The 25968-nt window shown below is 55.5% G+C and overlaps 8 protein-coding genes across 8 annotated transcripts; 6 read left to right on the forward strand and 2 right to left on the reverse strand.

The window, feature by feature from the left end:
- Positions 1–1130: 1130 nt before the first annotated feature.
- On the forward strand, positions 1131–2602 carry V2A60_000055 (uncharacterized protein; the record flags this gene model as incomplete). The annotated part of the gene is made up of 3 exons (XM_083251427.1): positions 1131–1654; positions 1756–2453; positions 2541–2602. The coding sequence occupies 3 exons, from the start codon at positions 1131–1133 to the stop codon at positions 2600–2602; spliced, it is 1284 nt and encodes a 427-aa protein (XP_083107553.1).
- A 989-nt stretch (positions 2603–3591) lies between these two features.
- Positions 3592–4699, forward strand: V2A60_000056 (rRNA-binding ribosome biosynthesis protein UTP23; the record flags this gene model as incomplete). Its single annotated transcript, XM_083251428.1, has 3 exons — positions 3592–3679; positions 3752–3841; positions 3927–4699. 3 exons carry the CDS (start codon positions 3592–3594, stop codon positions 4697–4699), a joined length of 951 nt encoding a protein of 316 aa, XP_083107554.1.
- A 1121-nt stretch (positions 4700–5820) lies between these two features.
- V2A60_000057 (uncharacterized protein) lies at positions 5821–9501 on the forward strand (the record flags this gene model as incomplete). The annotated part of the gene is made up of 1 exon (XM_083251429.1): positions 5821–9501. One exon carries the CDS (start codon positions 5821–5823, stop codon positions 9499–9501), a length of 3681 nt encoding a protein of 1226 aa, XP_083107555.1.
- A 2304-nt stretch (positions 9502–11805) lies between these two features.
- On the forward strand, positions 11806–13250 carry V2A60_000058 (uncharacterized protein; the record flags this gene model as incomplete). The annotated part of the gene is made up of 2 exons (XM_083251430.1): positions 11806–12160; positions 12349–13250. The coding sequence occupies 2 exons, from the start codon at positions 11806–11808 to the stop codon at positions 13248–13250; spliced, it is 1257 nt and encodes a 418-aa protein (XP_083107556.1).
- Positions 13251–13927: 677 nt separating this feature from the next.
- On the reverse strand, positions 13928–14828 carry V2A60_000059 (DUF846 domain-containing protein; the record flags this gene model as incomplete). Its single annotated transcript, XM_083251431.1, has 4 exons — positions 13928–14082; positions 14188–14471; positions 14568–14613; positions 14738–14828. 4 exons carry the CDS (start codon positions 14826–14828, stop codon positions 13928–13930), a joined length of 576 nt encoding a protein of 191 aa, XP_083107557.1.
- A 650-nt stretch (positions 14829–15478) lies between these two features.
- Positions 15479–16600, forward strand: V2A60_000060 (Pyruvate/Phosphoenolpyruvate kinase-like domain-containing protein; the record flags this gene model as incomplete). The annotated part of the gene is made up of 2 exons (XM_083251432.1): positions 15479–15551; positions 15639–16600. 2 exons carry the CDS (start codon positions 15479–15481, stop codon positions 16598–16600), a joined length of 1035 nt encoding a protein of 344 aa, XP_083107558.1.
- Positions 16601–22481: 5881 nt separating this feature from the next.
- On the forward strand, positions 22482–23453 carry V2A60_000061 (RNA recognition motif domain-containing protein; the record flags this gene model as incomplete). The annotated part of the gene is made up of 5 exons (XM_083251433.1): positions 22482–22501; positions 22570–22642; positions 22834–22940; positions 23064–23305; positions 23353–23453. The coding sequence occupies 5 exons, from the start codon at positions 22482–22484 to the stop codon at positions 23451–23453; spliced, it is 543 nt and encodes a 180-aa protein (XP_083107559.1).
- A 566-nt stretch (positions 23454–24019) lies between these two features.
- Positions 24020–24925, reverse strand: V2A60_000062 (gamma-glutamylcyclotransferase; the record flags this gene model as incomplete). Its single annotated transcript, XM_083251434.1, has 4 exons — positions 24020–24545; positions 24599–24662; positions 24735–24766; positions 24852–24925. 4 exons carry the CDS (start codon positions 24923–24925, stop codon positions 24020–24022), a joined length of 696 nt encoding a protein of 231 aa, XP_083107560.1.
- Positions 24926–25968: the final 1043 nt, after the last annotated feature.

A 25968-nucleotide genomic window follows, 5' to 3' on the forward strand; every position in this document is an offset into this window, starting at 1 on the left:
TTCCGCGCATGAGCACACAACTGTCAGCAGTATTGCATCGGACATCAACTAGTTAGCCACTGATTCCGCATTCTCTTTGCGTGGCCTCATCTTGAGCCTTGTCGGTCCCATCAACTGTGCCAGCAGCATCGCGTGAGTACATGAATTGGTGATTCCGGGGTCAAGTGCACGTCATTCCAATCCTCGACGAATCGAGCCTCGGGTTAGCCTGCCTTTCCAGGTCATCCGACGCCATCTGCGACGGGGCGCCCGAACCCGACCAAGTAGCACTAAAAGTAGATATCATGGTATCACCATCGCTAGGTAGGCCAAGACATGTTGCACCTGCGCTGCATTCCCATTTCCATCTCAATTTTTCTTTTCCGCATCTTTTTGGCCTTTTTATATCCTGACCTTCTATGCTGGCCTCGGAGGAATAGAACAGAGAAAGACCCTGCCAGTGACGTCATGCCTCCTCCCATCTTTGGTCGTCCCACTGTTTGGATAACATCATACCTTACTCGCCATGCAACTTACCCTACCCTGAAGCCATGGACCGGGGACCTTGGTGAGACTCCCGGTATCGGAACCTGGTGCAGGGTAGCTGAAATGCGCTGGTATGATATGATTAATGGCCCTTAGAATAGTTCAGCTAGATATTCGCTTGTGCAAAGCTTTGAAGCAGCGTTGAGACGGCGGGTAAAGTTACTGCGTGTTCGAGTACCTTGGAACACGTAGCGATCACGACTTACATATGCATATGTGGTACGACTTGGGCCGATGTCGCCAGCCAATGTCTGCTAGGAGAATGTCACACCACAACACCATGATCAGTTAGGAAAGAACCAAAAATAAATTGAAAATACATGATCTGCTTCACAGCGGACGAGTCACGCCTCGCCATGTAAGCCTTCTGACCTATCGCGCCGTCACGTGCAGCAACGGCCGGCGCCGAAGCATCAGGCGCTCCTGGTGTACGAGTCTTAGTTTTTTTTTTTTTTTCCCTCCCAAGGGGACCTGTCGAGGACACGAACCACGCAAAGTTCACACACTTGACCATTACAACTTTTGAAAATTTGCCAAACTACAACCCGGTCAACAGCCCACGGTTTGCGACCCTTGCAGGGTCCGCTCTAGCATATGCGGCCGGAATGCGAATATTACGCCGCCCGGCGCTTGCGGCCTCATGGGCGTCTCCTCCCTCACATCAGCTGCTGCGCATAGTGCTTATCTCGTCGCGGGGCAGCCCCGGCAACGCGCGCGCGCACTCGACGCTCGCAGAGGAGCGCAGCGGCGACGGCGACGACGGTGATGCGGCGCGTCAGAGCGATACGGGGCGAAACCAGCAACCGCAGCAGCAGCAGCAGCAGCAGCAGCAGCAGCAGCAGCAGCAGCAACAGCAGAATATACACCGGCAGCTGCCGCGACTACCATTTCGGTTCGAGACGGGCGTCGGCGTCTTCGCAAAGCGTCCCCCGCGCCCGTTTCCTCCCCCTTTCCTCTCGCGGCCCTCAGCCTCCTTCTCGGATCCCCTCAGCACGCACCGCGCCGTCGTTGACGGCGAGCCGATCCGGGGCCTCACAAACGGCGACGATGCCATCTACGCCAGCGACTTCTTCATCTGCGCCAACGACGGCGTGGGAGCCTGGGCGACTCGACCGCGCGGCCACGCTGGGTACGTCCTCCTTGCCCCCCCCTCCCTACCTCTCTGCGTTGGATGAGTAAGCCCGTTCAGACCGGATAACAAGTTTTGCTAACCTGGTGCGGCAACAACAGGCTATGGGCTCGGCTGATACTCCATTTTTGGTCGTCCACGATAGAGGAGGACCTGATCCGTGCGGCGACCACCCCGCCCGGCGACGCGGCCGGCATCGAGCCGCACCCTGTCACCGCCCTCTCAACCGCATACAAGAAAACGCTAGAAGCGACGGAAGCGCACGACTGGCAGGGCACCACCACGGCCTGCGGCGCCCAGCTGCACTTTGCGACACCGTCCGGAGCGGCGTCCGGCGACCCGCCCGTGCCGCTCCTGTACGTCACCAACCTCGGCGACTGCCAGGTCATGGTGGTGCGGCCCCGCGACAAGTCGGTCGTCTTCAAGACCAAGGAGCAGTGGCACTGGTTCGACTGCCCGCGCCAGCTGGGCACCAACAGCCCCGACACGCCCGAGGACAACGCCGTCGTCGATCGCGTCGAGCTGCAGGTCGGTGACGTGGTGCTCGCCATGAGCGACGGCGTCATCGACAACCTGTGGAGTCACGAGATTGTCGACATTGTCACGGCCAGCATTGACGGCTGGGAAAAGTCGACGGCGCCGGGCCTCGCCCCCGAGGCGCGCCGCGGCGGGCGCAACGGCGGCATGCGCCAGGCCGCCCAGGACCTCGTCGCCGCGGCCAGGAACATTGCGTCCGATCCGTATGCCCAGAGCCCGTTCATGGAGCACGCCATCGAAGAAGGCCTTGCCAGCGAAGGAGGTGAGTCAACTCGGAACGCTGCGGGAGAATTGGAGCTCGGAATTGAAATAGCGGAAGAGGTCACGATGCTAACGACTGTGCGCGCAGGCAAGATGGATGACATTAGCGTTGTCGCCGCTCTCTGTGTAGAAAACAGCCAGGAGCCCTGACGCGACAGAAACAAGCATTGAAAGAAATACTCACGAAATCATTTCGCATGGAATTTTGCATTATTGGGCGTCATGGACACGGAGCGACTTCTTCTTCTTCTGCTTTTTTTTCTTTCACCCTGACCATAGCATCTCTGGCTCGCTTCTTATCTTTAATACTCTCAATAGTCATATACGATGATCAAAACCGTCTCTGTATCTGCCGAGGTGCTTTGACATGATGGCGGCTACTACTCCTCGTTGGGAAAAAGTCAAGAGTAGTATCGAATCCGCCGCATGCAGTGTTTATTTGCACATCGCATCTACTTGTCCCTTGGCTAAGACTCGAATACGCACAGGAGTCCTTGGCCAGCTCAGCCTAGATCAAAGCACGATTTTCGTCACCGTGTCCAGAAAATCTCGTGGCCAGGTGGCAAAATGTCGTTGCACCTGTCCAAATTACGACGTCAATTGTGAAGTGCCTGTCTCACTAGAACTGGATCCAGGCTCGTACACACACAATTGCTATCCTTTGGCTTTGAAGGAGCAGCAAGATGGTATAAACATGATGCCCAGGATGAAAAAATGGCCCCTGCAATTGAAGGGAAAGGACAGGTCCGACGACTCGTGCTACAATGATGAGCGTGTTCGTGAAGGGTTCTACACTACATCGGTCCATCCCATCAAAAAAATCACCGACAGATCATGACAAACAAACTACTTCAACTACCCATGCTCGCCGCTTCCCGCAAAAGGTTGGAGCAGCTATTTCTTGTTGGCGGTGGACACCTTGCGGGGGGCCGTGGCCGCGGCCGGGCCTGCGCCGGCCGTTTCCAGATCGGTAGCTCCACCAAAGACGGCGAGTCACTTTCTTTATCGCACGTGCATGACCCGCTCCCGCGACGCGATAAGAAATTTATTCTGGCCTGCATCCAAGGAAAAAAAAGTACCAGCGTTTGCATGGGCAACCACGATTTCAATAGCGATTCGGCCACAAGAATACCGTCAAAATGAGAGGAAAGCGCTCTAAGCAATATCGCAAGCTCATGGAGCAATATTGCATGACTTTTGGCTTCCGTGAGGCCTATCAAGTTCTGGGTAGGAGCTCCAGTCACCCGCACCGGCGTGCGGTCGATTTGGACCGAGAAAGCTCGCTAACACCGCAGGCAGTGGACGCGGAAATGGTGGAAGATGCCTGCCGATTCAAAATGGACCTGGCGGCGGGTTTGGAACGCACAGTGCACGGCAAGGTCAAGCCTAGTAAGTTTGGCCGAACTGATTTGTTACGATGGGGGGCCTTGGTGTGCTGCGAACCTCTTGGCTGACAGGGAAAAAAAAAACGCAGTGATTACGCAGTGCGAGATTCGGAAGCTGTACGAAAAGAAGAACGAGCCCGGGATGCGCGAAGCCATTGAGCTGGCCAAGAACTACGAGCGCCGGCGCTGCGGGCACCACCCGGACGAGTACCCCAAACCGCTGTCGACGCTCGAGTGCCTGTCCTCGGTCGTGGACCCCAAGCAGACGGGGCAGAACAAGCACCGCTACGTGGTGGCGAGCCAGAGCCAGGAGGTGCGGCGTGCGCTGCGCGGCGTGCGCGCGGTGCCGCTCATCTACATCAAGCGCAGCGTCATGATCCTGGAGCCGATGGCGGACGACAGCGCAGAGGTGCGCCTGCGCGAGGAAAAGGCCAAGTTCCGCGCGGAGCTGAAGAAGAAGAAGACGACGCCCAGCGCCAAGCGAAAGCGACAGGACGACGACGACGACGGCAGCGACGACGGGGCCGACGAGGAGGCTGGCGGCGGCGGCGGCGGCGGCGGCGCAAAACTGGAGAGCGTCGCGGAAAAGAAGAAGAAAAAGTACGGCGCCACAAAGGAGCCGAACCCGCTGTCGGTGAAAAAGTCCAAGAAGAACCCGCAGCAGATTGAGGAGGAGAGGAGGAGGAAGCAAAAGCAAGAGGCCAAGGAGGCGGCGGCGGCGGCAGCGGCGGAGAAGCCCAAGAAGAAGCGCAGGCGGAGGGCCAAGGCCAACGGCGAGGGCGAGGGCGAGGGCGAGGGAGCGACAGGAGAGAGCGTTGCCGGCGGTACGCGCGACGCGGTCAGCGAGGGTGGCGATGAGTAGCATGGCATTTACGAGTCTGCATGTGCTTGGATTTGTTGGAGTTTTTTTATTTTGGGTCTAGTCACGGCATTATTCATATCAAAAAAGCACAATGGAACATAATACCCTACCAGAACAGTACGCATGGCATATCCTGCTCGGGCAATCCGAGGGAGCTTTTTTTACGTTTTGCTGCGTCCCAGTAATAAGTCGGTAGTAATAATGTCAAACAGCGTCGGTGTCTGGCCGTTTCACGGCAGATGTGGAGGCGAGTTGGACGGGGGATAAACACGTCATGACAATGGCAGCATTGTCTCATTCCCGAGCTCCTCCCCACCCCGACGAGTTGTGCAAATTTGACGAGAAACTCTGATTTCTCGACAACGGTGGTGCACCGCTCTCTGGTACGTAAGAATGGAGAGGCGCAGCCTGGGGTGTGGGAAATTGCAGAGCCAGCATATGGAGATGCTTGGCAACAGCAATTGAGTTGTTATTAGGGGTTAGCATTCCGTATCGTGCTTGATGAAGAAAGAAAAATCAGAACAGAAGGAGAGAAAGGATAAAAATTTGTGGACATTGACGAGATGTCAAGTTGGACTGTCACTTCGAGCACAAGGAGCAAGGCATCTCCCTCGACCAATTTGATGCATCGGGTGCCGCGTTTCATCATGTCGAGTTTGCCTCGTTGTCAGGTATAAGGTATGTACCTAGGTAGGTACGTACTGAAAGGCACCTCTTGGCATGTTCAGGGCATCTGGGACCTGCATGACGCCGTCAGTTGCTGTTCCGCCGCTAAAAAAACCCCTCCAAGCCGCCAAACCCACTGAACCTCTCCCTTTTCGTACCGTAAGTTGGTAGTCGTAGGTAGCTCCATTTTAGGAGGTGGGCATTTTTACATGTGGACCCGTCAACTGTTCGCTTTGGGCCGACCGCCGCCCTTTTCCATCAAAGCAGAGCAGCCCCCCAAAGACGACTTCGAACCCTCCCATCATGATCAATCACGTCCCGTCCGGATAGAGCTAAGAGTCACTGTTGGGATGAGGGCGTGATTCTTTCTTTTTCTTTTTGAAATTGTCCATTATACATTATTCTTTTTTTCCTCGTCCCAAATTTCTTTCCTTTTTTCCGTCTGATCCTGGAGAATGGGCACGGCCAAGGAAGCCCCTGCGCCGCCCACCGTTGCGCCCACCGCTCAGCAGCACACGATGACGCAGCCCACGGTCGACGATTTCGGCTTGCCCATCAGACGATTTCCGACGCCAACGCCCGAAGAGGCCGCCGCGAAGACGGCCGACGAACAGGCGCAGTCCGACGCCGCGCAAGAGGTGCCAGAGTCGAAGCTGAAACCCAAAGAGCCTCCCGCTACTGCCGCAGCGCAGCAAGGCGCCGCAAAGGAGCAGCTAAAAGCCACCGTCAACGGCCATGTCGAGCCAACGCCCGCCCCCGTTGAGGCGGCCGAGATTGAGAGCGAAAATGACGAGGCCGACTTTAAAGATGCGCAGACGGTCATCGAGCCCGAGGCGGCAGCAGCCGCGTCGCCGCCCACGGAGGGTACGGTGAAGAATCGAGAATCGGTAGAGACAAAGAAAGATGCTGTAAAATCAAATCAGAGCGCCGCGGGATCCGAGATGGAGGAAAAGGAAAAAACACCAGAGGCCACAACACCAGTCGCGCCGTCGCCGTCGCAGAAGCCCGAGCAAGTTGAACAAGAAGCTCCCGTGATCCTCACCGACGCTGCCGATAAACCACGACTCGACCGAGAACCCGTTGCATCACACACCAAAGACGGGAAGCACCGTCCGCGTGCATCGACTGGTGCCTCGAATCGTGCCCGCGTGAGCCAAGACGTCAACGCCGCCCTGCCGTCTGCCAACCCCACAGCTGCCCACAACCGTGATGCCAGTGTCGCTAGTACCGGCATGGGCATCTCAGAGTTCTCCCACCAACAGCTTTCGGCCCGACCAGAGAATGAAAAGGAAGATGCGGATGAGGGCTGGCAGGAAATGCCAGCCTTTGCGCCTTACGACATGTACAATGACGACAACAAACTTATAGCTCGCGAGATGAAGGACGACGACGTTGAAGCCTACGGCTATGCCGGTCTTGGCGGCGCCGGCAAAGGCTACACTCGAGTTGTCATGGATGAGGATGCCGAATCAGCGACCAGCATGGACGAGCATACGCAGTATCTCTTCAAAGACGCCAATGCCGGCGGCACCAGCATGAATGACGACGACGCCCGAGATGCTGTATCGCAGATGCAGGCTACCAAGGACCTCCTCACCGAAGGCCAGCGTATCGCCTACGTTGGCCTCGTCCGCCTCGAGATTGCTACTCTCGTCAATGAGTCGGAAAAGGTGGAAGCGCTCAAGAAGGTGAAGAAGCTGGTCAACCTGTCCACCGAGGCGACCAAGATGTGGGGGCAAAAGATGATGATTAGATTATATGCCCACATGGATATCAGTGAGGCCGAGCAGATTATGATTGAGCAGATCGCCGAGCACGGCGTCCAACCCGGCGACTTGACGCCGACTCTACTCGCCAACTCGCGGGTCAAGAATCCCATGGCTGACTCGAAACGGAGTTCCGTCATCAGCTCAACACCGTCAGATGAGAAGCCTGCCGAGGCGCCGCCGCCATATCAAGCGACCGAAGCGGATCACGTCCCTGACGTGCAGACCCCTTCCCAGATGCCAGATACTGACAAGATCGATATTGATCTTCGATGGACTGTGCTCTGCGACATTTTCCTCGTGCTGATTGCAGACTCCATCTACGATGCGCGCTCGAGGATCCTGCTGGAGCGTGTGGCACAGTCGCTCGACATTAGCTGGATCGACATTTGCCGGTTCGAGAAGCGAGTGACTGATGCGCTGGAAATGCAGCAGGCTGCCGAGAAGGAAAACTGGAACGAGGACGAGCACATGGAGGAGCGCAGGAAGCAGGCTCTGAAGCGGCGATATATGCTGATGGGCCTGGCCACTGTGGGCGGTGGCCTCGTCATTGGCTTATCGGCTGGTTTACTGGCACCCGTCATTGGTGCCGGCCTCGCTGCCGGTTTCACCACCATTGGTGTCTCGGGTACCGGCAGCTTCCTCGCAGGAGCCGGAGGCGCCGCCATCATCACTTCGTCGGCCGCTGCGTCTGGTAGCTTTATTGGAGTACGCGCCGCGGGCCGACGAACGGGTGCCGTCAAGACATTTGAGTACAGGCCTCTACATAACAACAAGCGCGTCAACCTCATCGTGACCGTGTCTGGCTGGCTGACGGGCAAGATGGATGACGTCCGCCTGCCGTACAGCACAGTCGACCCCGTCATGGGCGATCTCTACTCGGTGCTGTGGGAGCCGGAGATGCTCCGCAGCATGGGTGACACCATCAATATCCTGGCCACGGAGGCTCTGACGCAAGGCCTGCAGCAGATTCTGGGAAGCACCATCCTCATGAGCCTGATGGCCGCGCTGCAGCTACCGCTGGTGCTGACAAAGCTATCATACCTCATTGATAACCCGTGGGCGGTTTCGCTGGACAGAGCAACCTCTGCGGGTCTGATTCTGGCAGACTCCATCATTGAGCGTGGGCTGGGTACCCGGCCCATCACGCTGGTCGGGTACTCTCTCGGGTCCAGAGTCATCTACTCGTGTCTGCAAGAGTTGGCCAAGAAGGGAGCGTACGGGCTCGTGCAGAATGTCTACCTCTTTGGGTCGCCAGTTGTGGTGAAGAAGGAGGAATACATCAGAGCCCGCACCGTCGTGGCTGGGCGCTTTGTCAATGGATACAACCGAAACGACTGGATCCTGGGCTACCTGTTCCGCCTCACCAATGGCGGTATCCGCAAGGTAGCTGGTTTGGGCCCCATCGAGGACTGTCCGTGGATCGAGAACATGGACGTGACGGAAGAAGTCGCTGGTCATATGGAGTACCGCACGGCGATGCCGGTGCTGCTGATGAAGTGCGGATGGACGGTGACGAGCGAAGAGTTTAGCGAAATCGAGGATCCGGATCCAGAGAACCACGGCGAGCGGCAGCGCGAGCTCATCAACGAGATTGAGGAGGCACGCAAGGAGCTGGAAAAGGAGGAAAAGGCCAGCAACAGCAAGTCGCGCTTCAGTCTCTTTGGCCGCAAGAAAAAGACGGACAGGGAAGAGTGGGAGGTCTACGAGGAGACGGCCGCCGCCGAGGCTGCCAAAAACGGCAACGGTGGGGCCATCAAGGCGTCGCCGTCATCAAATTCGGGTGTTCTCTTTGATATTGATGCCATCCGCGCCGAGCTGGCCAACGAGTCCAATTTCAAAGATGCCGACCCGGAGGTGCTGCAGATCAAGGAGATCCAGTCGACGCTGCCGCCGATGAAGCTCGACATTCCCGCTGCTGTCGCGGCTCCGTCATCGTCTGGGCCGACGTCGGCGAGGTCCACCACGGTGAGCCAGCTGCAGGACTCGTCGTCCAACGCGCTGCGCGAGACGCAGAGCGCCGAGGCGCTGCCGATGCGGACGTCGACGCTCGGGGCCGGGGGGCCGCACGCGGTGACGCGCAAGGCCAGCTGGAACAACGGTGTGGTCAACACGGCGGCGTATCACGCGGAGCCCGACTACGGGGAGGAGGAGGGGGAGATTTCCATGACATTCGACACGTCGTTTGACGACGAGGGGCTGTCGACGGCGGACGAGGCGCTGCGAAGGCGAACGCGCCCGGCTCTGACGACGGCCAGGACCTTGCCGGACATGGCCATGGCGGACCCGTGGTCGGAGCCGTCGCAGCATGACGATTTGGATGACGACGACTTTGGACAGGAAAAGGAGATTTCCATGACGTTTGCATAAAGAGCTTTACAAAGATATCCCGGCTCGGGGCGTTTGTCTTTTTTTGTCTTTTTTTTTTTGGTCCTTTACACAAACTGGGCTTTTTTCTTTTCTTCTTTTCTTTCTCTTTCTTGGTACATTTTGATGTTTATTCTTCTTTTCTGGAAGGGAAGGAAAGGGAAAGGGAAAGGGGAGGGAAATCCTAATTTTTTTCCCTCTTCTTTTTCTCTTTGGCGATGAGAGAGGTGGGCATCAGGACGTGGCCTATGTAATATTTAACAAAAAACTGAACAATGATGTGGAAAAAGGCATACATAAAATTCCGCTCCCCACACCCTCCAAGTTTAGTAAAGGTCTCATGCATGCATGTTGATTGGTGAATTCCAGCTCAGCCATCGCACGGGTTGCTTGTCCATGTATCCGTACCAAGCCATATTTTAGTCGCCAGCCGTTGGCTATTCTTAGCACAAGGTGTGTGTACACAGCCTCTCCGTCGGCGCTGTCAGGCTTACTAGGTACTAAAAAAAAGTAGGTAGAATTCCGCCGCCTACCCTCGGAGAACTGCGCTAGAACATTGAAACGCCTCATTCGTGAATTGAGAGTGAAGAAATCAAAGAAGAAAGAATGTTTTTTTTTTAAAAAAAAAAGAAGAAGAGAGAGACAGACAGGATGTGTAAACGAGCCCTGCGGTGCTGTGCTGGGTCAGCCGCTGCGGGTCTTGCGAATCGCTGATGCGGAGAGAGACAGAGCTGCGGGTTCATCCGCTCGAGAAAAACATGAGAAGAGTTAAACTACCAGTATGGATTATACCATCGATGGATGCTCAAATGAGTGCCAAGATGCGACGGGGCAATTGTGATGCTCACCGCCCGAGACAACAAAACGGAAGAATGCAGTCCATCAGGGAAAAAAAGTGTGTGTGTGAAATGACGGATCCTTGCAAGAAGACCCCTGCAATGATGCCGTCGTGGAACAAGGCTGCGGCCGCACCCGCACAGCTTTTCCTTCTTTTTGGCCCGGGGCTACCAGTTATCAGTACATGCTTGCTAGGGGATGACGATACGGGTCGGGACCTTTCCAAGACAGACAGAGAGACGGATCTCGGGGGAAGAGAGGGACAGAGAGAGAGAGAGGCGAGAGACGAGAGACGAGAGAGAGCAAGTTCAACTGGACCCCCGTCAAGGCCATGACAGCGGCAACGACGACAAGCGCCCAACGCGTGGGATCGAGAATACAGATAGAGTTGACGGTAGAGGTGCTACTTGGCCTAAGTAGTTGAACAAGCCAGACGTGGAGAGAATCCCCATGTCATCTGCAAGAAAAATAAATAAAGAAATGAACCCTCCAAAGCCTGGCAGAATTCGTGGCTGATGGCAGGCCCTGGATATTGAATTCAGCCTTGACTAACAAGAACCTGGACCCTTTTCCCCAGCCGCACTGCCCATCTGCTGTCCTTTTTTTTTCCCTGTCTTTCGGAGAAGCCTTCTTTCTCTATTTAGCAAAGCAGAGCAAAGCAGAGCAAAGTAAAGCAAAAGAGTTGTTGTGCCCTTTGCTCCTTTCGTCTCACTGGCCATTCGTTCGCTTACCAAAAACGCTGGTATTTTCTTCCTCCTCCTCTTCTTCTTCTTCTCCCGTTGTTTGCTGCTTCATTCCCCTCTGCAGATCGCCACGGGAAGACCCCTCCCCTCCCCCTTCCCTCCCCCCTGCCTGCCTGCCTGCCTGCTTGTCCTTGATCCGGTGTTGTGGACAGACAGGGCATACTCTTCCGTTGGGCGCTTATACACCACACCACCAACCCTCCCTCCCCGTCCTGCGCTGCCTTGCTGCCTTTGATTTTTTGATTTTTGCCCTTTCCCACTGATATCTTGCTGAAGCCTCTAGATCACTTGGCCTTGTGGTCAAGAAAGAGGGGAAAAGAAGAGACAAAAGAAGAAGAAAAAAAAAAAGCCGTCTCTCCAGAAGCGGTTAGGAAGAAGACGATTGCTGGGCGAGTCGAAAGTTGCGCCTGCGACATATCTCTGGATTTTCGGTTGGGCTCTCGTCTACGTTGCTTCTTCTTCATTATAGCCTGCTACTTAGGGCCTCGATATTCCGTCCCCCAAAGACGTTGTCGTTTTTTTTTTCAAAACTTTCTTTTCAAAAAGTCTTGGGCGGTGGAATAGCAAACTTACAATCAGAACGGGCGCAGAGATTTTCAAACGTGACGAAAGTCATACTTGGGAACAGCCGCGATCGTTCCCCGACGACAGCAACGCCCTCATCCCCTACGACACACACACACACACACACACACACACATATACACCTCACAGGCATACACACGACATGGCCTTACCATGGTCTGATACTGCGTCGTCACCCTTGACAGCCATCACCACCGCGACGCAAGCAAACGATGCTCCTTTCCAGACCCCCGGCAGCATGCCCGGCGGCGGCGGTCTGCGCGACGACGATGTCGAACACTACATCACTTTTGCCGACACGGGGAAAAAGGTAGCCTTGAACGTGGAGCAATGGAATGTGAAATGGCCGATGAATTTCACACTGGCCAATGAAAACGTCTTCGTACAGAGCCTGTCCTTTTACGTCGAGAGGCCAAAGTCGTTAAAAAGCACAACGACCGATCTGGTGCCGATAATGAACGCCTCGTCGGACGCTACCGAGGGGAATCTTTACCAAGGTAACACCTCCACCCTTGATCCCCTTCGTGAATTTCCGTTTTTCATGCCTTTGATGGCAAAATAACAGAGAGAAGGAATGAAAAAGAGGCAAAAAAAAAAAAAGAAAAGAAAAGAACAGAAACAAGAGCCCCCCCCAAATGGCAGGAGAGAAGGCAAAGACTGAGCTAACCTGCAACCCCCAATGTAGAACCTCGGGATGGTACGAAAAGAAGCATCCTTCTCGAGACCAGAGACATCATCTTAAACAACAACGCCGATCTCGGCAAGCCCATGGTTATCGGGATAGGTTGGAACGTCAGCAACCTAGCCGGCATCACCTACTCGCCCGCATTCTCCATCGTCACGAGGCCAGAAGATGTTCTCAAGGCCAATGAGACGCTGCGACAATCCAAGTACGCCACGTCCCAGACCAAGATCACCAGCGGCGTGGTGGGCGGGGTCGGGGGCATCCCTAGCGGCGGCGGCGGCGGCACCACCAACAGCAACGGCACCTCCAGCGTCCCCACCGTCGATGCCGGCGACTCGACCCACGGCGGCGGCCGGGGCCTGAGCACCGGCGCCGTCGCCGGCATCGCCGTGGGCGTCGGCCTCGCCGCGCTGCTGGCCGCCGCTCTCGGCGTCTTCTTCTTCCTGCGCCGCCGCCGCAGCAGCAACGCCGGGGCGGCCGGGGCGGCGCTCGACCAAACCCGCGCCGCCGAGCAGGAGAAGCTCTCGGGCTTTCCCAAGGATGGCGGCAGTAGCAGCGGCGGGGGCGGGAGCGGTGGCCACGGCGGCGACATTGGAGGCCCCAACGCCTCGGACGCGGCCATTGCGCCTTACCGCGACGACGACAACACCCCGACCGCCAACACCAGCCACGATCGTCGTCGGAGCAGCGCGGCGGCCAGGGAGGACGTGGCGGGGGCGGGGGCGGGGGCGGCGTCGCTGTCGTCCTTGCGAGAGCGGTCGTCGTCGTCGGACGGCCAGCAGCACGGCCTGTCCCGCCACCTCGTCGAGGAGGGCATGACGGCCGAGGAGATTCGCCGGTTGGAGGAGGAGGAGGCACACCTGGACCACGAGATTCAGCGCGCGGGCGGAAGGCGTGGATGAGTCGCTGCCCGGTGTGTGTGTGCGAGACGACGACAGAACGCTGAAAGGAGACAAATTTTTTTTCCAGAGATGATCTGTAATGTTGAACTTGATTCGTATATGGGATAACGGTCAGACTGTTGGCGCTAGCATTAAGCGAGATTTTCCCTTCTTTTTTCTTTTCTTTTTCTTTTCTTTTTCTTTTCTTTTTCTTTTTCATTCCCAACGTTGAACATGTGAATTGGCCCGTGTCGGTGCTGAGCGTCGACATGTTTTCATGCCCCATTTGTATGATACGAGCACAACAGGCCAAGTTTTTACATTCGTTGGACAAATACCAAAGATCTGTCTCTCTTTTGTTTTTAAAAGCTAGTGAGCCAATCATAATCGCGAGAATGAATAAATACTTTGAAAAAAAAGACAGTAAAAGCAAGAAAAAGAAAACGAGCACTTTGAATTTGCTAGTTAAAATTATACACATGCTCCCCTGAAAGCTGCAATACGTACGGCGGCGCAAGACAACCTGTTGCACCCGCCGACGCTCTCGTCGCGATGAAAACGGGCCGTCACCAAAAACACCATGGCCAATGGATCCGGGGCTTTGCATCATCACCGCTTTCTGCGGGAAAGCCGACCCTGATGACTTCCCCCCCGGACCCCCCCCCCCCTCCTTGGGCGCGCCCCTCGGACTTGCGCCTTTATCGGGAAAAGAAGCGGCCGACCATGTTGGTCGCCAGCGTGCCGGCCAAGTTGGAGCCGCTGAGGGCGCTGCCGGCCAGGTTGGAGGCCTGGCTGAACTTGTCGCAGCGCGAGAACGCGAGCGTGTTCATGACGGTCAGCACAAGGGCAATGACTATGATGTTCGGTTTCCGTTAGTAAGGAGAATTCCCATGCATGTGCACACACACACACACACACACAGCTCTCGAGCGAAGCGAGGACACCTAAAAAAACGTACCGACGAGGGGCAGCCACAGGAACTGCAGACGGACGAGCGCCAAAACGGCCAGGAGGATCCACAGGAGCGGCTGCACGTAGAGGCTGAGCCAGAAGAAGCGCGAGTCGGTCGGGTTGACAATCTTGGTGCCGGGCTCGCTGCTCTCAAACACCCACTTGGAGTCGCCCGTGCCCGGGTCGACCTCGTTCCACCACCGGAGGCCCACGAGCCGCCGGCCGGCAATGTTTTTGAGGTAGTAAAAGTCGGCGGCGAGTAGGAGGATGGTGATGATGAAGATCATGATCCTAGGGAGGAGTTAGCTTTGGGCTCTTTTCTCGGCTCTTCTCTCGGCTCTCTCTCTCTCTTGCCGCGAATCACCTCTCTCGATGGGGACGACGTACATGCTTCTGATGACCCACAGGCCGAGGAAATATACCAAAACGCTAGCTACAACCGGGAGGGTAGACACATGTTAGCCTATGCGCGACGTTGATTATCCCTTTGCAGCCCGTCGCTAGGGGAGGGAGCGGGTGGTGGTGGGAGGAGGAGCAGCAGCAGCGGGCCGTCGTACATATCCTGAATGCGAGAAACGTCAGGAGCGTAATGGGATGCGAAGAGAGCCTCCAGCTCAGCGAGCCGGGGAGAGGCTGCGCGGCGTCCATTTCGCCGTGTGGTAATCGTTTCGCGATGACGGGTTTGCAGCGAGGATGTTGTAAACGTGGTCCGATCGATGGCTTGCGTGGGACCTGTTGCGCGCGCGCGCCTTCGTTGATGCAATTCCTCAATGTCGCACAAGGAAAAAAAAAAATCGCAGTCTCGCGTTGCAATTGAACGAAGCAGGGACTATTGAAGCAAAAAGTTCCTGCTGTGCGGCTGGGTGTCTGGACTTGCTCGGGCTCCAGGAAAGACGGCAATTTGGTGATGTGGTTGTCGCGTAAAGCTGCCAGACGTTGGAAAGCTGAAATGGGGCTGGCGTGGCCCCCCAAGAGGGAGAAAGCTTGCTCAGGTACCTTGCCAGGCACAATTTGCGTGGCCAGGTACATTGGCTGGTTCGTCGCAGCGCCAAAGCGTGGCGCTAGTCCGGGTCTGGAGACCACCAGCTTCACCCAAACGACGGCCAACGTCACTGAGATGGCTTCATCCTCCATATCGCTCGGGGCCAAGAATATCAATGGCGTTGACTTTTGTATACGCTTCAGTGACTTGATATAAAATTTACCCTGCAAATATCAAGGACTTGACAGTTGACCCATATCTGCATTTCCCTCAAAAACCTCGCCTCGAGCTTCATCTCTCACTCGCAAACGTCACAATGGCCGCCGCCACCGCCGCCGCCGCCGCCGCCGCGAGGTCCTCTGCCACCCTCAGGCGCTCTCTCTTATACGGTACCTACCATCCGTCCATCTACATCTCTTCCAGCCTCATAGCGGCGTGAGAAAAAAGCGTGCCTGACATTCACCGCCCCCCACCAGTCCCCGCGTCGTCCCAAAAGATGCTCACAAAGTCCCTCGGCCTCGCGTCCGACAACATCACCTACGACCTCGAGGACTCGGTCACGCCCGCCGCCAAGCCCTCGGCCCGGGCGCAGCTCCGGTCGCACCTGGCCTCGCTGCCTGGCCGGCCGCCGACCGTGGGCGAGCTCGCCGTGCGCGTCAACGCCGTGTCCACGGCCTGTGCCCTCGACGACCTGACGGCGCTGGCGCCCGAGCGGCTCGTCGACGCCGTCGTCGTGCCCAAGGTCGAGTCCGCCGCCGACCTGTCCTTTGTCACCGACGTGCTGCGGCACGTGGCCCCCCGGCGCCACCCGTCTGCCTCTTCTTCTTCCGCCGGTGGTAGTGGTGTTGGTGACGACGACCCCCCGGAAGAACCCATCAAAATCATCGCCCTGATCGAGTCCGCCAGGGCCGTCGTGGACCTGCCCTCCATCTGCCGCGCCTCCCCGTACCTCGCCGGGCTCATCTTCGCCGCCGAGGACTTTGCCCTGGACCTGTCCATCACGCGCACCCCGTCCCTCTCCGAGTTCCTCTACGCCCGCTCCGCCATCGTCACGGCCGCCAGGGCCTTTGGCCTGCCCAGCGCCATCGACCTCGTCTGCACCTCGTTCCGCGGCGAGCAGGGCCTCCGCACGCTCGAGGAGGAGTGCGCCGGCGGCAAGGCCATGGGCTTCAACGGGAAGCAGTGCATCCACCCGTCGCAGGTCGACACCGTGCAGCGCCTCTTCGCGCCCACCCCCGAAGAGACCGAGTGGGCTGTTCGCCTCGTCATTGCCGACGACAAAGCTGCCGCTGCCGGGCGCGGAGCGTGGACCATGGATGGCAAGATGATTGATGCTCCGGTATCTGGAAAGGCCCGCTCCATTGTCAGCAAGGCAGAGCAGTGTGGGATAGATGTGGACAGTCTACGAACAAAGTGGAAGGACCAGGAACCAGAATAAGCATTACATCCTATTCTCTAATATACAAGATATACAAGATACTCTAGCGGAGGAAATTTGGCCTCCAGAATGCTTTTGTCTCTTCATCTGGCTTGTAGAGCGGCTCTGGCTCTGGCTCTGGCTCTGGCTCTGGACTTATCGAGCCATACCCATCCAGATCAGCGATGGGCGCGGAATATACATCAAACTGTGGTTCCATGTAGCCATAGTCTCTTCTTTGATTCTCATAATTAAACCAGCCCGCTTGCATTGACAGACTATTGACGTGTTGGCTTGGGCAAGCAAGTGGAACAGACTCTGCCCAGCCCAAGCTTGGCTGGAGGCCTGACTGTGGGTAAAATCCATTGACAGCATGACTTGGCCCATAATGCTGTGGTATATACGCTGGAAGAGGCGCGTAGTACGGCGCATAGAAATAAGTTTGCTCACGACTCTGGTATTCAGCAGAGGGAAGCTGTGCATGACTGGCGTCTGCCAAGTCGCCAAGTTCCAGTCTTCCGGCATGGCTCATTGTATCGACACCACTGTCTACGTATTGTATGATAGGGCGGGGTGTCGTATTTCTGGGGTGACCATCTTGCTTCGTAGGTGTAACAGGGCCATCTTCGTTGTCGCCCTGCTCCGGCTGTTTCAGCCTGGCTCCACGTTCTTGCCTTGGTTGTGGCGTCGGGATACCGGGACCGCCATCACTACCAGGCAGCACCCTCTTTGAATGGTTATCAACACGCTCGCTGGGTGTTTCGATGTGCGTATGTGGACGTTTGCGAGCGCCATTTGGAAGTTGTGGCGACGCTGGACGAGGGGCCGGCTTTTGGAGGATCGGAAATGTCAGCTCGTTGAAAGTCAAATCGGTCACTGTGGCAGTGTGAGAAAAGAAAATCGAGGCAACTTTAAATGTACTCACGTGGAGTTGAAACAGAACCTCGCCCATTAACAAATGCCCCAGTCGCCAAGGCGGGTTTCATCTGTCCACCGTGTAAGCCATCTGCAGATCATTGCCACCTGAATGCGGAAGCCTACTAACAAGGACCTGTCGGTTTTCTGTAGCGGAAGAGTAAAAGTTGGTCATAACCTCCCTCCGTGACCGAAGCTTCTTTCTCTGTAGCTCGCGCCGCTCACGTCGCGACAGAGTTGTTGGGTCCCGATGCTGGTGATGGGTATCGTAACGATCCGGTCGAGTTTTTCGCCGCGGCTGCCTTTCATACTTGGATCTTCTGTCGGCGCGAGGAGTCAACGACTCCTCGCAAGGAATGCTACTCGGACAGTTTTTCTCCGGCTGGGAATCGCCATCAATGTGCGATGGTGCCGAGTTCGGCGTCGCCTGCCGCAGCGCAGGGGTTTCTATGCGGTGATGTGTCACACGACAAGGGGACGCGCCAACAGCGGAAGACGAGTGAGATTTGTCGGAAAAGGAGTCTTCTGGGCCAGATGCCGACAGAGGATGCCTTTGTACGAGTCGACTAGTTTCATCGTGTTGCGCGGCAGACACGGTAGCAAGCCACCGCGCGCAGTAGTCCGTCGTCGAGTCAACTTGCAGTCCAGTTGTAGGACAGGGCGGGTTCGAGATGTCAGCCTCATCGTTGGAATCCATTTCGTCAACATTGAGTTCAATGCCACTGTGTGTGATTCCATGGCAGTTTCAGCTCGTTAGCTACCCACTGACGTGGCCCGACATCTCTGGATGGTGGCTCTTGCAGTGAATATGGTGCCACTAGGCAGCCACGGCCAAGTTGGACGCCATACATAAGCGGCATGTGGTGCGGCACTGCCGTTGCTATTACCAAGTACCAGGCAGATAATCCTCGCCATTTTGTTATGAGCAGCTATTCGAGGCATGGAACGCCCAAGTCGGCAACCTGTAGCCACATGCCAAGACATGGCGATTATCGCGAATGCAAGGAAACAGAGCAACCAGCGTTTGAGATCTAAGAGAACTGCGCGAGACCATCAGTCACCTGCCCGTAATCACCTGTATGATGGTGAAATGAAGCACACGCTGCTGCAGCCGCGGACGCATCAGCGGGGGCAGGGAGTTCAAGCCGCTGTACTCCCCTTTGTGCCCTGCGAGAAAGAGAGGAGCCGGCAACACGGACTAGTCAGGTAGATTGGAAGTCACTCCTGCGATTACTACTGATTCCACCTCCTTGCTTTGTTTCTCTTGGCATTCTTTCCCCTACCAGTGTCCCCCCCTCGCCAGAGTGGCCTTATACTACGCACGGGGACCACTGACGTGGAATGAAGAACCTGTACGCGCTACGTTGCGCATCAATATTCTGTGGTGTCGAGATATATCTTGTAATGTACGCGGGTTTGGAATTTGATGGATTTGTGTTTGCCGAATCTCGTGCTAACCTGGCCTCTTCTAAACGGTGGAGGGCGGCTGCATACTCGCACACCGGTAGTTGGGCGCGCGCGGTCAAAATTGGAGCGTACATACATAAGCTCCAATCGAAACAAAGTTTCGTGTACATCTTCTCAATGCCAGAAAAGGTCAACGATGGCTATTTGACAAATCACATCAACTCACGTCAACTGCGAGCTGAACTATTGCTTGAGCCCAGCCGAGAGAAGACCAATGCTGACATGAAGTCATGTCTATTTTGTTGTCATATCAGTATCTGCTTACTATACGAGCTTGCTAGTGGCTGGCGAGACGAAACGTCTAGCAGAACAAAAGGGAAAGCAAGCAGGGCATGCGTCAAACAGGACAGTGATCCCGACAGCATGGGTCTTGTACCACAGATCTCAACAGTAGACCAGATATTGTTTCTGGAGGAACACAGGGACCGGGATCGTACGTAAAACAGGGCAAGACTGTAGATATTCCTACCAGTTGCTGTAAAGTCTGTATCGCCCCCTACCTGCACAGAGCTTTACATGACAGCAATGAAAGGAAAAGGCCCATGAGGGGTCCACGACCCAGCTCAGCAAGCCGATGCGTCCCTGATGGGAGAGACTTGATTGAAGGCGTTTATTTTGCGAGCAAAAATTACTGATTTCTTTTTTTTGTTTCTTCTGCCAACTGAGAGATCGACCTTGGAACACCCCCTTTAAAAAAGAAAGCGAATTATCTCTAGGGGCAATCAGGGTCCAGATTATAGGCAACGGCATAAGAAAACCTGGCATGGCATGCTTGGGTAGCTCCTTCCTTATTCATCGATGGAGACGGACGATGGGAAAAAAAAAAGAAAAAAAAAACCTGGTACAGATAAACTTAGGTTTCATTGTGCAGACAGACACCCGCATCACTCTCCGTCCAATCAACTAACCAGGTCGCGAAAAGGCCGCGGTCCTGGGGAGTGAAATGGCGACGGCCAAGCGAGCAGCAAAAAGTCTCGGCACGGGCATTTATCTCTCAGCTCTCGAATCTCTGCTTTCGCCCTTGCACAATCGGAAGACGAAGGGAACCGGTGTGTCGCGCGCGCGATCCGTTCCGCCAGTGCGAGAGCCCCCTTTTGAGAGAGCGCGCGCGCGCGCGCCGCAACCTGCATCGCCAACTGCCTTGACCAGCGTCGTGCATCTCTCCAGCTTCCCAGCCGTTTTCCATGTTCGCTAGCAAAGGGAAAAGGAAGCACCTGGTTAGACCAGACCCCTGCGTGGGAGGCCCAGAACTTGGTACACCATGCAAGCCCATCTCCATCACACAGACAAGCCACACGGCTGGCATCTTGTCGAAATCCCATGCACATGTTGTACCACATCCTTCCCCTACACTGGCAGAGCTATATACCGTGCTTTTTCGCCCGCCTCAAATTTCTCGTTCCCCTCCCCCTCCCCCCTCTCCAACTCTGTCCCTGTGTCCACTCTGGATCTCCATGGGGGCATAACTAGTATAACAAGTAGCTCCCACCCATGGCGTACACGCACACCCCCCCTTCTCTTGAAACCCCGCTGAAGCATTGGAGACTTTTGCCTGTTACTGGCGACCCATCTGTATGTAGCTGCATGCACTATAACCTTGGCCAATTCCTTGCTGGCAGATAGATGCCGGGTTGGACTTGATGGGCTGCTTGGCCGCCAGCCCTCTCTCATTCGTGGGATGTGGTGGCGTACTGAGTATGTTTCTACAACAGATGGCAATTCTACCAAATCAGCATGCTTGAGTCGGCCTTTTTTTGTTGGGTACCTTTGCAATACTTTTCTGGGCCAGTCTCGTCCTGTTTGTTGGCTTAACATGATGCCGGTTGAAACTTGAAACACCATCCGTTAAGTAGCTGTTCTGTACTGAGTAGTTAGTCTTGCGAGCAAATTCACCTGTACGGGTAGTTATTCTCTTTTTTTTTGTGTGTGTCTCACATCGCTTTTCCAATTCCCCAGAGCCATCCTTGCGCACTCCATCCAGCTCAGCGACGGACGAAAGCCTCGGCTAGATCAGCGCCGCTGCAGCGCCCACTTTCTCACGGTTCATCACACCGAGTGAACTTTGCTGAGCGCGGGAAAGAAAAGGAAAAAAAAAAAAAAAAAAAAAAAAGAGGGAACCCTCATCGAGTGGTCGACCATGAAAGAGCACGCCGCTGCTGCCCTGCTTCATGCCCATTCCTGGTGGGGGAGGCAGCCAACCGTTTTCTGCGCGCGCATCTACGCCCTGTTACTTGTCGCCTTTGCTTCACTTTTGCCTTGATACCGCGACATTTTCCTTTTTGGGGGCTTTCCGCAGTGTCTTTCATGTTCCTTGCGTCACGGAAATACTGTCGCGAGCCAGCCAACAAGTCATTAGCTCAAAAACTTGACCGTACTTGGGCTTCTCAGCAGTACCAGTAAGTAATAAACCTGTCGGGCCAGGCTATGAATAGCGCGTTTCTGCCTCGTACCATTGCGCCATGCGATATACCTGGAACCCTGTGATTTGTACCCCGATTCCTTTGAGTCCCCTTTCACTCTGTTCAGTCGAGCTAACCAGTTACTGGTACCAGTAAGTTGTAATAGTAACCCACCCCCCTCCCATCTCGCCACCCTCCATCGTCGAGCTCCCCCCCCCCTCCTCGCCTCCATCCTGGAGCTCTGGCCAAACCCAGGACCAGTTGGTTAGTGGTGTGGTGTATCGGTGCCGACGTCTGCAATGCTGCTTAGCTCCGCGACCGAGCTTTGAACAGTACGGAGTACTCCGTACCGGCCAGATAGATCCCAGTAACAAGGTACACCATGCATGAACACCATCGCTGTGCGTACTGAGTATTCATCCCCCCCAAAGACCCCAAACACGGCCTAGCAGAACCTGGTAGCTTGGTCTTGTTCCCTGTCCTTCATTCATAGCTCCCCCCTTCGTAACAGCAAAACTAGCTTTGTAGGTAAGTAGTTAGCTGTGCCGGTCCTCCACGGCGGCGGCGCATTCGTCCCGCCACCACTTCTGCCCCCGATTCTTGCTCGCCTCCCTCTCCTCCCCCCCGTTTTGGCCAACCCAATGGGCCAAAGCCCGTCCCTCATTGGGTCTGCCCATCAAGCGACGGGACGTGTTGCGTTGCCGTTGCACATCCCAGCTTTGCCTGGCCTTGCTCTGCCTATCCTATGCTGGGATACGGTGCTGCTACCACACCCCCCCCTCTCCCATTCCCCCGTCTGCCCATCCATCTGCGCTCTTCTGATAACCTGCGTTTCCATCTCTTCCCCTAGTTTGCACCTCTAGCTTTTTGTACTGGGCAAGTACCTTGGCAGCGTGGTACCTACCTGCCGTCCTGGCCTTATTTCCCTTTGCTCCTCAAAAAGGAACACCCTTGAACTACCCCTCTTCTACACCTTCATCACCAACCCTCCAGCAACACCTCCCAGCCGGTACCAAGTAGATCCCAGGCCTGGTCAATCCAAAACTTTAATCGCCGTCATCGCAACACATCATCTCTAAATAAAAAACAACTCCAGACAGCTACTATCAGCATCCGCTGCCATGGCTAAGCTTTTCATTGGGTGCGCATCGCAGCAGCTCACTCTGACACCACTCTCGCCCAGTTGCGCGACTAACATCTCTCCTTTAGTGGCCTTGCATGGCACACCGAGGAGGCCACTCTACGCCAAAAGTTTGAAGAATTCGGCGCCGTTGAGGAAGCGGTAAGTTGTGTGCTTGCGCCGCTATTTTCAGTCCTGTTCTTGATTTGCGTCGCTGCTATTCTTCCTCGCTGGTCGTTACAAGCGGCCGACTAGACGGTTGCGCGTTGCGCCGCGACTGCCTTGTCCTACTTCCCTACCCGTGATTTCATTGTGCGCAATCATCCCTCTAATGCGATTCTCTCCCCCCCAAGGTCGTGGTCAAGGATCGAGACACTGGCCGAAGCCGCGGCTTTGGATTTGTGCGATACAGCCAGGAAGCGGATGCCCAGAGTGCCATCGCCGCCATGAACAACGTCGAGTATGAATCTTCTTCCATTCCCATGCCTGTTATGCTTCACCAAGACCGAGTTTCGCTGCTTGCTCGAGGTTCGCATCTGTATACCATTGTCTCTTGATTCTCATACGTGTCTGTGCGCTTCAGGTTTGACGGCCGAACGATTCGAGTCGACAAGGCTTCGGACAACGGCCCCCGGGGCGGCGGAGGAGGCTTCGGACGCGGCGGCCACGGTGGCTACGGGCGAGGAGGCTACGGAGGTCCGCCGCAGTACGGAGGCCCTCCCCAGGGCGGCGGATACCCCATGGGCCAGCCCAACGTCTATCCTCCTGTCGCCTACGGTCGCGGTTACCCTGTGCCGCCGCAGGGCTATGCGCCGCCGCCGCAAGGTTGAAAAATCGATCCAAAAACGAGGAAAATCTGCTGACGAATGTAGGATACGGAGCTCCCCCGTACGGCTACCCCGACCCGGCCCTGCAGCAGCAGCAACAGCAGCCGCCGCAGCCGCAGCCTCCTCAGGGTGGGCAAGGCTACTAGAGCAGTCGCCAAGTCACCACCTCGACAAGGCATCGACCGTATACGGCGCACATGAGCTTGATGCGGTCGGTGTCACGGTTGAGATGCTGCCGCGAACGCGCTCTCGGTATGGCAGGCCCATTTATTGTTCTACCGACCGATCACTGTCTTACGAGTTTGGGACTGGTTGAAATAACAATTGCTGGAGTTGATGTCTTTGCGCCGCTTTGATTACGAAAGGGTAAGGGAAAGGAATATCGGGAACCAATTTCTGGTTCAATGCGTTGATTTGTCTTTTGCTGTACAACTCCTTGTTCTCATTTGCTTTACAACAAGAGTGAACAAGGTTTATGACGCTTATGCGCTTTATGCGTGAGGAACCTGGATTTGGGTACTCAAAAGGGCTGAATCGTTGGCATAGGGAAAGGAAGGAAACAAAACGGGCTCTATTTCCCTGTAAACTCTTTGTTTTTATTTGTCATGTATGATGCAATTTGTTCTCATTCCAAAACGATGCCTCTTGCTTTTGAGCGAAACCTGTTGGTTGTCAAAGGGTGCAGAGATTGGTCGATGGAGAGGTGTCGAGGCTATTTGGCAACTTGTTGCAGGGCTCGGACGCGACGCGCGAGGTCAGCAATGTGCTCATCACCACTTTCTGGCGAGAGCTCCTCCAGAGCTGTATCGAGACCGAGAAGGTAGTCCCTGTTCAAACCGCTGGGCCCCTGGCTCTTGAAGATGTGCTCGGCCAATTTTTGGGGGTCCTGCGGGCCGACAAACTGGGCGTTGTCGGGCGTGCCGATGTAGACGAGGGTGCGGATGGGCAGGGAGCCATCGGCAGGCTGAAAGGGCGTATAGTGGATTGAGTAGCCGTTGATTTCCCGGATGTCGAGGTAATCCTTGACCTCTGCGACTTTGTCGGGCTTTATCCTGTATGCTACGCCCCAGACCTTGTCGGGCGCCGAGTCGTGGTGATCGGTCAGGTCTTCCCAGTAGGAGCGCTCTATGAGAGTGACGACACGGCCGGGTGCCTCGGGCGTACCACGATGGTCTTCGCTAGAGACATCCGTTAACAGATGAAGGCAGGCGATGGGTAGGCTGACTTGGTTACCTTGCCTGCAAAGTGTCAGCGATGAAATGAGGAGAGAGTAGAAGTGAGGAAGACAAACCTGCCAAAAGCGGCGAACGTAGCCTGTAACGTAACCCGGAATCCGTCGATCTTTCCATATCGAGCTGCTGTTAGTATGCGACAAACCACAATGAAGAGGAACCAACAGGCAGCGTTCTGCAGGTTGGGTGTCATACCAAAGTGTGGTGGGGGTTTCCAGATGAGGCTTCTACGGGCAAGGGCGAGAAAACCGTTAGCACAGGCCTACACAGGGTGGCCAATAGAGAGTCCAGTTCTTGACAACGGCGGCATACCCGTATCCGTAGAGCCAGAATTCCGCCGCGGCATCCTCGGCCTCGACTGCATGGCTCTCTGCCGAAACTGTCATGGTTGTTGGTGCGTTGCAGTTGTAGGTTGGTGCTGGCTTGCGCCCGCAAGTTGGGTCAAGACAGAGAGAGAGACTGGCTTTGCGTGATGCGACGGAACAAGGCAAGTTGTCGAAAAGAGAGAAAACTATAGATAATAAATGCAAGGCTGATGGTATTCGCAAAAGACGGGCTGCATGTGAGCGGAGAGCGGCGCATATGTAACCAGGATGACTAAATGTGAGAGCCGGCGGAGCTGACCCAGAAAAGACGTGACCGAGCCCACGGCACGGGGCGCATCGGCGAAGCTAGAGCCTAGGAGCCTCCCTCCCAAGGGTCCTACTTAGTAGATGGGCTGCGGCGTTCTCGATGACAACGAGGGTTAGGGTTAGGGTCGGTACACGTAGGGTTAAGGAAGTCATGGGACGTATGCCTTTACCATGATATTGACGGATAATGATATCAGACTTGATAGGGATGCAAAAGAGTTGATTGGTTAGAAACTCGAATATAGCTTGTATATGCAGAGCTGCTTGTGAAAAGACATTTTGGCATGTAGGGGTAAGCTGGCCGTGGTTCAGGTAGGCAACTAGGACGAGGGCTACGACGAGGGCCATGATGAGAACGGGGATCGGTTAGATCTCTAGGCTTAGTTTGCATGGCAAACATTTAAAAAAATATCGCATTTCAACTCCAAATATTCTTCTAAGCTCAAGGAAAAAGGAGTGTCTGGGAACTTGGCCACGGACTGGTAATAAGTCGCTCTGATAGCCTGTCTTGTAGTAGCTGGGTAGGTACCCGAGATGATGAGTAAAAATTGGCACGTTCGCCATCATCCTTGCTGCTATTCTGTTTTTCTCAATTGAAATTGGCGATGGGGTGAGTGAGCAGGTGACTGGCATTGCTTCGCGTATCTTTGACAAGCACACTAACCAACTAGTTAGCTGCGAGGTCGTAAATGTCTGCTCCAATGGTCTCCATCGCCCGTCTGTGACGCTTAGTTACTCACGTTTGACCTTGTACCATCCAGTTTTTGTCTGCCAGAGAGCGTGGCAACTAGTACGTT

This window comes from Cordyceps javanica, chromosome 1 (genome assembly GCF_051103115.1).
Source record: "Cordyceps javanica chromosome 1, complete sequence".
Lineage (NCBI taxonomy): Eukaryota > Fungi > Ascomycota > Sordariomycetes > Hypocreales > Cordycipitaceae > Cordyceps > Cordyceps javanica.